Here is a 13757-nt window from a genome sequence, read left to right on the forward strand (position 1 = left end):
CGTGCTTATACGTACTGTGTAACTAATAAATCTGTACTCTAAAGAAACTTGGATACCCAAATAAACATGACTCAGGAGAAACGAACACAACGTTTATTTCATATGGACAGCACAAGAGGGAAATAAAAATATAACAAATATGAGAAAGTAAATAATTGGCACAGCGCCATCTATTGATATTAATTCTAAACATAAATTTTAGATATAATTTAACACTCCCCACCATGCATCCATTTATTGGATGCATTAAATATTCATTGCACTTCTAGATTATACAGTCTTTCAATGGGTCTTTTTACAACATTATTTTCCAATTGAATCTCACATGATCTAATTTTTCCATCTCTACCTGTAAACAAACTTTTAATCCTTCCTAATTTCCAATTATGGCGCTTAACATTATCTTCTCTCACGAGAACAACATCATCAACTTTATAAGTATTCACATTTTTTGATTGTTTAGAAAACATAACAGATCTTAACTCTAATAAATATTCCTTAAAAAATCTTTTCCAAAAATTATCCAGCAATAGTAATCTATATTTCCACTTTTTGGTTAATTCCACCTTATTTGACATTAAATTCAGATTATTTGGAGAAGGTAAAGTAGTTAAACGTGACCCAACAGTAAAATGTGAAGGAGTTAAGGGGTCAGGCTCATGTAAATCATTATAAACATAAGTTAATGGTCTGGAGTTAATAACCGATTCTACCTCAGTTAATACAGTAATTAATTCTTCATAACAAAGAGAAGTTTTACCCAAAACTTTTTTTAAGCAAATTTTAACAGATCGAACAAGCCTTTCCCAAAAGCCTCCCCACCATGGGGCACCTTCTACAATGAATTTCCATTCTAATTGATGTTTCTCTAAGAAGTTACTCACTTCTTCATTTTTGCACATTTTATACAGATATTTAAGTTCTTTATCGGCAGACTTAAAAGTTTTAGCATTATCAGAGTATATAACTTTACTAATACCCCTACGAGCAAAAAATCGTCTTAATGATAGCAAAAAACATTCAGTGCTTAAATTAGATATTAATTCTAAATGAATATTACGAGTAACAGCACATGTAAATAAACTTATATACACTTTAGTATTATCTTTTAAATACAATGGCCCTGCAAAATCAATACCAGTAATCTCAAATGGCTGAGATTTCTCTACTCTATCAATAGGTAAAGGTGAAATAATTTCTTTACCCCCTTTAGCTGTAAATTTTTTACAAATTCTACAATTATACAAAATAGATTTAACAAACTGTCTGCCTTTTAAAATCCAAAACTTACTTCTTACCTGAATTAAAGTTTCATTAACACCATTATGTAATACTTTTTCATGACAATCATAAACAATTAATTTTGCAAAATAATCATTAGAAAGAACAATAGGACATTTTTCATACACATCTAAAGATGAATTAATTAATCTAGTTTTCACTCTTAGAATACCTTTATCATCTAGCATGAGATTAACATTAGCTAATTTACAATTTTTATCTACACTTTTATTTTGTTTAAGATTTTGGATTTCTGAATAAAAACTCTGTGCTTGGGATATTTTAATCCAGTATTCCCAAGATTTTTCAGTTTCCAGTACAGAAATCGGACCTGTGCACTTTTGTTTTGTCTTCAGAATATTAATAAATCTGAAAACGTAGGATGTCACACGCGCTAATTTTCGAATTTTACTGAACTTTGAAATGCACAAAATAGGTTGAATTTCACAATTTTTTACAACAGGTGGTGTCATATCACATCTTTCTTCATCGCAAGAAGAAAGTAATGCGATTTCAGAAGAATTTTTATCAGGCCAGTTTTCTTCTGATTCGGATAACCAAGAAGGACCATAGGCCCACACACTGTCACACACTAAATCTTTGATTTTTACACCACGGGTTATCTTGTCAGCCGGATTATCACTGCCTGGACAGTGATACCACATTCTTGGAGATGTACTTTCTTTTATTTCACTGACACGATTTTTCACAAAAGTTTTCCAACGATATGCTGATCCTCTAATCCAGTTGAGCACAATTGAGCTGTCAGTCCATAGACGAGCTTTTGCATCAGGAAATTTCTCCTGCACAACTTTCAACAAACGCACTCCAATAACTGCAGCCATGAGCTCCAACCGAGGCAAAGTCATTTTCTTCAAAGGAGCTACCTTTCCTTTGGCTAGAACAAACGCTGTTCGAATTTCACTAGAAACGGTGAATCTCAAGTAGATAACAGTTCCATATGCAGTTTGCGAAGAATCACAAAATACATGTATTTCTAAACTCTGTGGAGTCTCTCTCGATCGAAAATACCAACGTGGTATATTGACTTCACATAATCCTTGTAGTTGGTTGTACCAGCAGTTCCAATTGGCTTTTATTTCTTCTGGCACCGGTTGATCCCAATCAATGCCATCTAGCCAGAGTTTTTGAAACATAATTTTTGCTTGAATGGAAAATGGCGACAGGTAGCCCAAGGGGTCGAACAGTCTCGATGAAATCTGAAGAATAGTTCTTTTGGTTAGTTTCTTTTCTGAAGGAGTATCCACAACATCATCTGGTGAGAATGTAAAACAATCATCTGTTGAAGAGTATTTCAGTCCAAGCACCTTTGATGTAGCTTCAGGCATATTTAATTTTGAAGTTTTACTTTCTGGGAGAAATTCTTTCTTTAATTCTTCCGAATTAGAGTTCCATTTGGTTAAATTCATAGAAGCTTCATTCATAATTGCTTTAGCTTCATGATAGACTTGACGAGCCTCGTCTTCTGAGTCTACTCCAGTGATGAAATCATCGACATATAAGGAATTGTCTAGTAGTTGAACTGTCTTAGGATAAATATCTTGAAATTTCTTCAGATGATGCTTAATACATGCAGCAAGCAAAAATGGACTTGGCTTGGCTCCAAAAATTAGTCTACAAAATCGGTACACTGCAATTTTAGGATTTTGTAAATCCGACTCATCATCAAGCCAAAGAAAACGCATGGCATCTCTGTCCTCTGGAGAAATAGAAATTTGATGAAATGCTTTCTCTATATCCGATGTCATAACTATTCGATATTTTCTGAAGTTCAGGAGAATTTTTAGTAAATCCGGTAAAAAGTTAGGTCCATCTAAAAGGCAGTCATTGAGAGAAAGTTCCTCTTTTTCTTTTGATGAAGCATCATACACAATTCTCAATTTTGTAGTTGCGTGTTCAGGCCTTATCACTGCATGATGAGGAATATAGTATATTACGTCACTGGATTTTGAATCATCACCAATTTTTTCAATTATTTTTTCCTTTAATTGTCTTTGAATAACTTCTTTATATTCTTCAAATAATTCTAAGTTCTTTCTAAATGTTTGCAACAATTTGAAAAAACGAAATTTTGCATTTTTATAATTATCTTTAAGTTTTATTTTTTCCTCCTTCCACGGTAATTTAATTTCATATCTCTTTTCCTTCTGAGTGATTGATGAAGAAAATAATTCCAAAGCTTTTTCTGTTTCTTTTTCTTCGCAGATATTTTTTATTCCAATTGATTCGGTTTCCCAAAACATTTTCAAGGACTCGTTTATACTCATATTTTCTTCCAGGGTCAGATTAGTCATAACATTCGTCAATTCATTACAGTCTGAGGAGGGAAATTTCCCTTGCACACACCATCCAAATATAGTTTCAAGTGCAACCGCAGAATAATTTATTCTTTTAATTCGTTCATTACTAATAGCCCACAATATGTCGGCGCCAAACAAAATCGAAACATTTTCACCCATAAATCTAGAATCACTCCACTTAGGCTCTAATAACGTTATTCCAAGGCTCTTCAGTTTATTTTTTATTTGATTACTTGGCATTTTTATGTTCGCTGATGTAATCACTGAAACTTCGATGAAATCAAAAGTGATACTTTTCTCAGGGTCATAAATATTTCTTAAAGTTAATTCTACAATTTTGTTTTTATATTTTTTCGGGTGATTTTCACCAAATGTATGAATTTGCATTTCTTTTTCTCCTTTAACTTTTAAATTTAATTTTCTGGATAATTCTTTAGTAATAACTGAAATTTGAGAACCTCCGTCAATTAAACATCTTACAAAACAATGATTTTGAGGTCCTTCTGCTATAGCATTTACAGTTTGTAAAACTATATTAGATCCGAATTTAGATGAAGAATTTTGACTTACTTCTAATGTTTTGGACTCCTTCTCTTCTTCTTTGTCATTCAAGTCCGATTTGAAACAAATTGATTCATGATGTTTTCCTCTGCATTTCTTACACGAAAATTTATTTCTGCATTGAGTGGACATATGATTTCTTCCGAAACATAAAAAACACCTTCCTTTTCTTCTTAGGAATTCTAGCTTCTTTTCAATGTCAAAAACATTACAGTTATACTTTGAATGATTTTCACAGTCACAAAAAATGCATCTATAATTTATTGTTGACAAGGCGGATGCAGTTCCAGGTTTATTCCGATAAAAGTTAGATTTTCCCTTCTGCTCAAATCTGGATAAGTCTTGGCTATAATTATTTTTCGTGTGACTAACTAAGCTTGCTGCTTCACGACAGTTAATTTCCTTTTTCAAAAAACTTAAAAGTTCTTGTATATCAAATTCTTTTTCTGATTTTCGACATCGATTGAATTCAAAATTTAATTCTTCTGGAAGTTTCTGCTGAATAATTGGGCATAGTAAATTTCCATAACTTCCTGCAGTTACATTCAATGATGACAGGCTTCTTATTTGTATTTCACATTCATCATATAGCCTTCTTAGTGCTTTTAAGTTGGAAACAGTTCGAATAGGTTCAATAGCAAGAAGTTTCGTCATGTGAGAGCTTATCACAATGTCCGTTCTTCCAAAACGCTCTTTCAGAATCTCGATAGAGGAGTCATAATTATGATCACTAATGGCAAATCCAGATATAGATGCGAGAGCGCTTCCTCCAAGCAAGGATTTCAAATATGCAAATTTTTCAGTCTTTCGTAATTCGTTGTTGTTATGAATAGCTGTTTCAAATTGATTATAAAAATCCAACCACTTGGTAGAATCTCCGTAAAATGTTCCTATTTGCAGACGAGGTAGGTTCATTATTTTTGATTCAGTTTTAACAACAACAGTTTCGTTTCTATCGCTTTCGATATTAATTTTAGAATTAGAAGAACTTCGATTTAAAAATCTCTGAATCCTACCTTTCCATGTTACTATTTTTTCTTGATATTCTTGGCAGGTGGTTATTTCGTTTTCGAACTCCTGTTCAGCAACAGTGTATTCCAGTTTTTCATCCAATTGTTTTAATTCCATCATTTTCGCATTTAGTTGCTCACTTAAATCCAATAAAAGTTCTGCTTTTTCAGCATCCTGCGAATCATCTGCAAAACTCGCTTCAATTTTCGATATCAATTTAGTAGTTAGCTGTCTTACCACAGTTCGTTTCATTTTTTGATTCCCTATCACTTCTTTCGTAGCCATCGTTCTAAATTAATTTATCCAAGTATTCTTCCAAAATTTTTCAATTCCATAAAAAGTCCCCTATTCCAGGGATTTCGGCACCATAATAAATCTGTACTCTAAAGAAACTTGGATACCCAAATAAACATGACTCAGGAGAAACGAACACAACGTTTATTTCATATGGACAGCACAAGAGGGAAATAAAAATATAACAAATATGAGAAAGTAAATAATTGGCACAGCGCCATCTATTGATATTAATTCTAAACATAAATTTTAGATATAATTTAACAGTAACCATTATTGCAAGAGGGTGCATTTTTATTTACAAGCGTAGCATGCCTAATTTTTTATTTACAGCTTGTTCAAGGTTTTCACATGAATTCACAAATAAAAAAGCCTACTGTTCAGTTTTTACTAGTACATGGGCTTATATACAGTTTGAGTTAGTTAATTGATGTTTGTTTTATGATTTTAATATTTTGTAGTGTGTTAAATGGTTTTTAAGATAAAATATGCTTCTCTTGGTGTTACTTATTTGATAAATATTTATTACTTAGTAAGTATAAGGCATAATAACAGCATAGACTTAAGTACAATATGGCAAGATAACTTATATTTTAAGAAAGGATATACCTATTATTTTGAAATTTTCTAATTCTGATGTGACATCAAAAGTAACCACTTAAAAAATGTTTTTTAATATTAATTACATTATTTTATAATTGTTAGTTATTAGAAAGTGGTATATTTTAAATAAACTTGTAAGGAAAAAAAAATCATTTTAAAGTACTCAGAATGCAAAGGGTTTAAGTGGCTGAATTTCCATGAAACATTTATTGGCAATAGTTTTTAAATTGTACTTAAAAGATCAAAACCACATAATTAACAACTAAATGTATAATTTCAGTAATGTGTCATTATATACTTGTCTATTTTTGTTTCTTCAATTCTAAGAATCTTTTTAAATCTTCTGTGTTACAAATACATATTTTAAGGCAAATTATGCTTCGCCTAATCATGTGAGAAATAATAATTAAAGCAGTAAGATTGTCATAATCATATTGAAATTATATTATTTAATCATATTAATTACAATATTTAATCATGTAAAATTAATTTACATATAATGACACATAACAATAATTTTACCTATATGTATGAAGTAGGCTTTAAATGAGTGTTCTGAATAGGATCAAATTAATTTTATCCATGTTTTGTAACAATCTTTAATATTTACAAAGAATGAAATGTTAAGATAGTGAAACTGAATTACCAAATACTCTGTTTTTGAATTGTATACAATTTCTTAATGAGAAAAATATGTACTATCACTTAAATAATAGATTTTGTTAATATATAGCTATTTATCTAACTATTCGCATGAATTTGGAATGCATATATATACATACATATGTTTGAAAAATTCTTTTAAATAAAAAATTATCATGAGTTTGCATACTTTTAAAGATATGGGTATAGCCAAAGATACTATTATATAAGATTAATTATATAATAGTATATTACAAGTTAATTACCTCACACACTTATTTTTTCTTCTCATGAATATTATAAGACAATTTTAAAAACTCATGTATTTTCTAAAAATTCATTAATAACTTAATATCATTATTAAATGAAAATTTATTCCTCTTATCACCATTTGTTCGTTGAAATTCAGCGCCATCTGGCAATGATTTAATAAACTTTCTATCCAAAGCCGAAAATCTCGCAGCCAGTTGTAAAGAGATAGGTTTGCAACATTTGGCAACTTTTCGCTGTTTACAACTGGCTGAGGCATCAAAAAATTTCGCCCTGCGCATGCGCAGTTGCTCAGCCGGTTGTACCCACAGACACGAGTACCAGTTTCCAGCAAAAACTCCGCCACCTTCTTTAACAAAATGTAGTTTCTGTCATACATTTCTGAATTTTCTATTAAAGAGTTAAATTCAGTGCGAAATACTCAAACTGGAAGTTTTAGAGGTTATAAAAAATAGATATTCACGTCACAGATTTGTTTAAAGAGAAATTAGTAAGTAGTATTTTGGCTAAAAACTTTTTAATTTCCCTCTTTAGGTGTTTATTTTATTTTATTCGTTCTTTTGCTTGCCCGTTTTTTATTTAAATATTTTTAGACTTTATAACGTGACAAGCCTTCTTCAACATCTTTATTGTTTTCATGGTGGAAATCTTGTAGTATAATTATTTGGACTGCATACCTCGAAATATGTCTCTTTTATAAGATCTGCCAAGTTAAATAAAAAAATTTAAAGCTTATTTATAATGCTTTTCTTCCACATCCGCTTTCAAAATAATAGTCGGGCACATGGGATAATTTTCATAAAAGTTGCCGGTCAGCAATGTGTTAAGAATAAGAAGGTACGGGGTAAAAATTACATTAATAATACTTATCAAAGCCCTCCCCTTAACTAGATTAAATATTTAACATGCATTATTGACTCAGCTCTACGCTTATCATACTTCCCCACCGATTAGAAGATAGCAGTCATTAAACCTATCCTAAAGCCAGGAAAAGAACCTACAAAACCAGACGGATATCGACCCATCAGTTTACTCTCCTCACTGAGCAAAATTCGTGAAGTCATCATCTTGTGCAGAATGAGAGACTTCTGCGATGATAACTACATTATTATCGACTACAAAATCAAACTTTCAATACAAAATCAAACTATCGACTACAAAATCAAATCAATTACTTTCAAAATTGGAAACTTGCCCTCAATATCGACCAAACTCTGGCGGTGCTATTCACTAGAAAAAGAACCTACAAGAAGGATGTTATCATTGATAACAACTTCTCTTATGGGAAACGAAGGTAACGTACTTAAGTGTAATTATGGATAAAACCATGAGATTCAAATATCATTTTAAAAACATATTTATCAGTAGTTGGATATCATAACCACTAACCGTCGAATGCTTGCTAAGATATGTGTAAATAAGTTAAACTTTTGTTTTCTGAACACGTGTTAAAATGAAAAGGATTTGATATCGATATCATCTTACGGTTTCGTCGATATATTTTTACTTAATCTTTGACAGTTATCAAATAATTATTTCTGCCCATCTTGATGCTATTATAACTTTCGCTGGATGGCAACGGTTTTGCTCATACACGTGTTAATTATTACATAATAAATAAATGATATCATGCACATGCTTTCACTCTAATGGCTCCATCTATACTTTAAGTGAATATATTTATAACCCTTCCTTTTAGTTATTTTTTAACATAAATATAGTTGATATAAATGACTGCAATTATTATTATCCTAATTAAAATTAATTAATGTATTATTAATTAATTAATTAATGTATAATTAATTAATGTATAAATTGATTCAATATCAAAATAAAAAATTGTATTTATTAAGTACTGTGAATATTAAAAGTATTAGAATTAAAGGCATATTAATTTTAAATTAATGACTGTATTAGATATTTATCCCCGTCGTTCATATTTACGGCTATCAATACAGTCTTGTCATTTTTAACCATAGAAGACAAGAGAACTCTTAAATCTTGAGACAATGCATGTCTTCAAAGAGGACTTTGTGAGTATCCATGTTATATTAGGGGGAAAACCACGAAAACCTCCTATACTTAGTACGACGACAAGTAGGGGACTTGGCTTTGTTAAATGCTTCATCATTTTGAAAAATACTAACTTAAATAGCTGACTCGAGAATTCGTTATTCATGTGAGAATTCGTAAAGTATAATGTCATCTGCTCTTAATGAAGGAAACTATTACGTAATTAATTAAGCCATGAATTAATTTGTCTAATACGTAAATTATAACATAATTAATTAATCTATGATTTATTTCATCTATTACGCAATCACACTAATGAGGAAAAAATAAATATGATATTAGCAATGAATGGTTGTTAGTTGAAAACTGGACAGATGCCTTTGGTTTCACCTTATTTTTAGTTTTGCAAGAGCTCCAACACGTATTAAATATAAATAATTAAGAAATATAAATTTCACTAATTTTCTAAGTAATCATTTATGAAAAAAACTATTATATAATTAAGAACTACTATATAACAATATATCTACGGCGTTTATTTTATCATATTTTTGTTAAAATAAATACATTAATAAACTAGCTTCATCTTTAAACTTAAAATTTTATCAACTAATATAATTTAATTATTATATTAAAATATAAAAGTACTTATTTTTTAATCTCATGAAAAAATTTTTGGATTAATTTTATTTTTTATTAGAAAATGAATAACGACATATTTACATTATATTATCAATTATATATTAAATTTCTTTAAAATTACAAGTGAATTGATTTACATCTAAGAAACGTATAAAGGGAATTTTTACCGTATAAATTCGTTTATATTCAAAACATATTCGTTTTATTATTATTATTTAATATTATGATAATGCAAATAACTTACTTTTTTTTAAAATTAGTAGTTCCTTTGAAAAGTACCCGTTCGATTTGAAAAGTATCTATTTAAATGATACTGATAACAGAGCTAGGGAGAGTCATATGTTATCTATTTTCACACAAAATTTTACAACGATAATTTCTGTCCGGGACTTATCCACGCTTTATTAATTAGTCATAATATAAACCATAATATAGTGCTTCATTCTTATTATAGAACATGGGAATACAGCTATTTCTCAGAAAATTCTATTCAATTACCTGCTCATTTAGATGCAAATAAAAACATTTATAATAAAATAAATTTGTTAAGAAACCTATGATGTATGCTCGCAGAAGTGCTTGGGTGAAACTTTGAATAAAATGTTATTTATTTTATTAAAATATATTTTGTTTTATTGATCATTTTCAGAAGTGAAAAAGTGAATACTATCAAGAAAAAATTACACCCTTCAATGATTAACACAAAAAGTTTCAGAAGTATAGAATTTTCTGAAAAACTGGAAAATTACAATAAAAATTTTTTTTTTTTTATTTTTTGAAAAACTAGAAAATTACTAATATTGTGAAATATTTTTTTAAAAACTTGAAAATAATTTTCTTAAAAAAAAATTTTTTTTTGCAAAAACATAAATATTTTCTTAAAAGATTGAAATTTTTTCTTTATAAAAATATTTTCTGAAATATTAGAAAGTTTCCCTCAATAATAAAAATAATTTCTTATAAAATAGAAAATTTTGTTAAAAAGTTAGAAATATTTTTATAAAACTGGCAATTTTTTAACAAAAAGTAAAAATATTTTCTTAAAAGAGAAAATTTTTCAGACTTAACTTAAACTGATTAGACCAAATGCTTCGTTCTTGAAGAAAAAGCTAAAGCTCAGAGCCACCGTGACGTCACTGGCGAAAATCGGAGGTTTGGTGCGGCGAGAGTTTTTTCTAAGGAGTGAACTGGCCCTGTTTATCATTCCCCTTTTCCACCTGCTTGGGTAGGCTCCATCCTCCGTTGAATTAAGGCCGCTCAATCTGAATAAATTTACTAATACAACTCCTATTAATGCTAATCACTAACTGCTTATTCGTTAATAATTATAAATCAAAAATAAATTATATATTTTCTTCGATGTCCTTTCTATCTTCTTATTCCACAATATTATTTAACTACCTAACATTAAGTTTACTAATCTAAATAATATAACATCAATGGCTTTTGATTCAGATTGTAAACATATCATTTACGGAGGTGACCTTTTCGGCCAGGTACTCCGTTGCATCAATTACTAGTTTCCCCTCAGAAAAAATATTTTTATAACATACTCCGGCTATCAGTATCGTGCAACATATACAGTACATACAGATAACCTTAATTTAATTTTCAGCTTAGAAGAGGATCTGATTAGAGAGGTTATATGAAAATTTATATTCTTTATAATTTTTTATATAATTTAGACTGGTAGATATTACTAATATTGAAATTGACCTCTAAATTTCATTCTTAGTTTATATATTTTGATGAAATAATTTTTTTTAAAGATTAGTAACTGTTTATTAAATGAAAATGTCTTAATAAACATATAAGACCAAACCTAGATAAAATTCTGTTCTTTCACTTTATTACTGAAGTAAAGTATTTAGCCATATAATCGGTTACTTTGCTCATCCATCTGTAAACTTCTCGATCATTGGTTAACTGTTTAATAAAACTAATTGGCTTGAGTACATTAATAAAACAATTTTCCAAGTTGTCCATTTTTATTCAAGTGCCAGGACGCAGATTATAACTCACACCGTATTCTGCATTGTGTGTCATGTTATAATTAACAACCTGCCTCAACAAAGAGCAATAAGTAGGCGTTTCAGCCAACCTGCATTTGTAATTCGGAGTAGCTGGAATAAGAATGTTGCTTTAGAAAGTATGTAAAAAAAAATAAAAAATAGATACTGGGGAGCGGCAGGCCTGCCAATTTCAACGCCTCTTGTAAAATATTTTATAGAGTGGTAGACATTTAAAAACCGAGGCTCTCAAATTTCTTGGTGACTTTGCGAATAAATTAAAAGTCATAGACAAAACAGGGAAGAAGGTTTTATTTATTTATAAATTGTGACGATATAGGGGGAATCTCATTATTTGGAGTGAAGCACCACTAAGTGATGCGTCGTTTCTGATGAGTCATGTACTGCGAGTCATGAGTACCAGTAAAGAAATAAATTAAGAAGAAACAATCATAGGAGAATTCTGTGGATGTCAGGAACGATGAGATTTTGGACGCTGTGGTCTACGTCTATATCTCAGGAATAAGATAACTGAGAAGCTTAACAAGCTCCTCGTTCTTTAAAAGTTCTTTTAATTCTTTGAAAAGCTGCAGGAAACGGCTGGCAGTGTCAGTGGCCTTCTTAGGTTGAGTTTTTCTCTAATTAGGCTGTTTCCCGTAAAACAGGCTGGGTGCTCACCATTACAGTTGACGCAGGTCAGATCTGGGTTTCGTATACTGGTATGAGAAGTGGACTCCGGCACATTTCAGGCCGGCAGGATCAGTAGGTGTGAAGCTTCTCTGAGTATAGCCTAATTTTCGTCATAGATAGCATTGTATTTGATAGCGTCCACCTCAGGAACGCTCTATCTGAACAGGACACTCTAAAAGAGAACTGATATTGTTTATGTTCCTACGAACTAGGGTCAGATTGGATGATGGGGAAAAGTGGAAGGAGCTCACACTCCTGCCAGCTTTTTCTCTTGAGTTGCACTGTCTTCAGTGGACTTGGAATGAAGTATCAATCAGAGTACCTGTCCTCGAAGCTGTCAATCCACTCTTTCATATGTGTGTATGCCCTTGGTAGACTGGTGTGTAGCATTAAGAGCAGAAAATGGTGTGAGAATTGTAGAGGTGGTAGCAGTCATATTTTTAAACACTATATTTGAAGTCATAATCTACGGAATTGGAGGGGAAAAAATTGTCGTAGGAGTGCCCCACCCCCGAGTCAAGGATCACCCTTTTGGTCGTTTCCTTTTCTCAGGGAATGTCTATATGAGTTGAGAGGTTGGGATTGCTTTTTATAATATATTCAGGAAATATACCAGCAAAAAGGATGTAGGATGTGATGGGATTCTGGTCTTTCCCGTCGTCAATTAAATCTTTATTAAGTAGGTTATAAAAACCTGTTGTGTCAGGTTTTTCAGCACTACTATAGAAAGAGGCATTTAATTTGTTGGTAAAGTTGCTGATGGTATCTATATCAAAATTGTTTCTGATAGCTGCGTTAAGTAAATAGTAAGCGCACCCGTTTTTTTTAATTTTGCGACCTCAAGTTTGTTTATTTCGGCATTCCTAACGCATCCCTTTATAGGTGAGGATGGGTCATTATACTAGGACACAGTTGAGGATGGGTCTTATGCATTGTAGATAGAATAATCTTTTTTTAAATTGAGTGGACCTGCTTAATTTGAGTTTAAAATGGGTTTTAGGCAGCTATACGCCGCAGAAGCCTTAGTTATTATTTTCCTGGTATGTATAATATGTAAGTTCCAGGTATGTAAGTTCCTGGTATGTAAGTTCCAGGTTAACTTATTACTAGTAAGGCCCAGGTAATTTGTCTGGTTAGTGATCAAATATCTTTTTAAGATGGCTTAAATGTTCATCATAAGAATTAGAAAATATAAGGTTATCATCAAAATAGTTTGTAGCAAACTTAATTTTATGCTTATTTAAAATTCTACGAATTGTACGTTGAAAGATGCTTGGTGCATTCTTCCAGCCAAAAGGTAATCTTAAGTATTCAAAAAGACCATTATGAGTAGCGAATGCTAATTTTTCAGTGTCAACCTGATGAATACGAACATGATGATATCAATGTGATAAATCTATACAGGGGCAGCATACGGGGA

At 30.8% G+C, this 13757-nt stretch overlaps 1 protein-coding gene across 1 annotated transcript; it reads right to left on the minus strand.

Moving 5' to 3' along the window:
- Positions 1-254: 254 nt before the first annotated feature.
- On the minus strand, positions 255-5459 carry LOC147810781 (uncharacterized). The gene is made up of 2 exons (XM_087162082.1): positions 4694-5459; positions 255-3316 (listed from the first exon to the last, which is right to left on the minus strand). The coding sequence occupies exons 1-2, from the start codon at positions 5457-5459 to the stop codon at positions 255-257; spliced, it is 3828 nt and encodes a 1275-aa protein (XP_087018208.1).
- Positions 5460-13757: the final 8298 nt, after the last annotated feature.

The sequence above is a fragment of the Parasteatoda tepidariorum genome, chromosome 4, assembly GCF_982258835.1.
Source record: "Parasteatoda tepidariorum strain Cologne lab strain chromosome 4, Ptep-v5.0, whole genome shotgun sequence".
NCBI lineage: Eukaryota > Metazoa > Arthropoda > Arachnida > Araneae > Theridiidae > Parasteatoda > Parasteatoda tepidariorum.

Coding starts and splice junctions, on each gene's coding strand:
- LOC147810781 (XM_087162082.1), bottom strand. CDS start 5,459: ATGGCTACGAAAGAAGTGATAGGGAATCAAAAAATGAAACGAACTGTG. Junction 3,317..4,693: donor ATTGAATGTAACTGCAGGAA/GTTATGGAAATT, acceptor AATTATTTGAAG/AATATAAAGAAGTTATTCAA.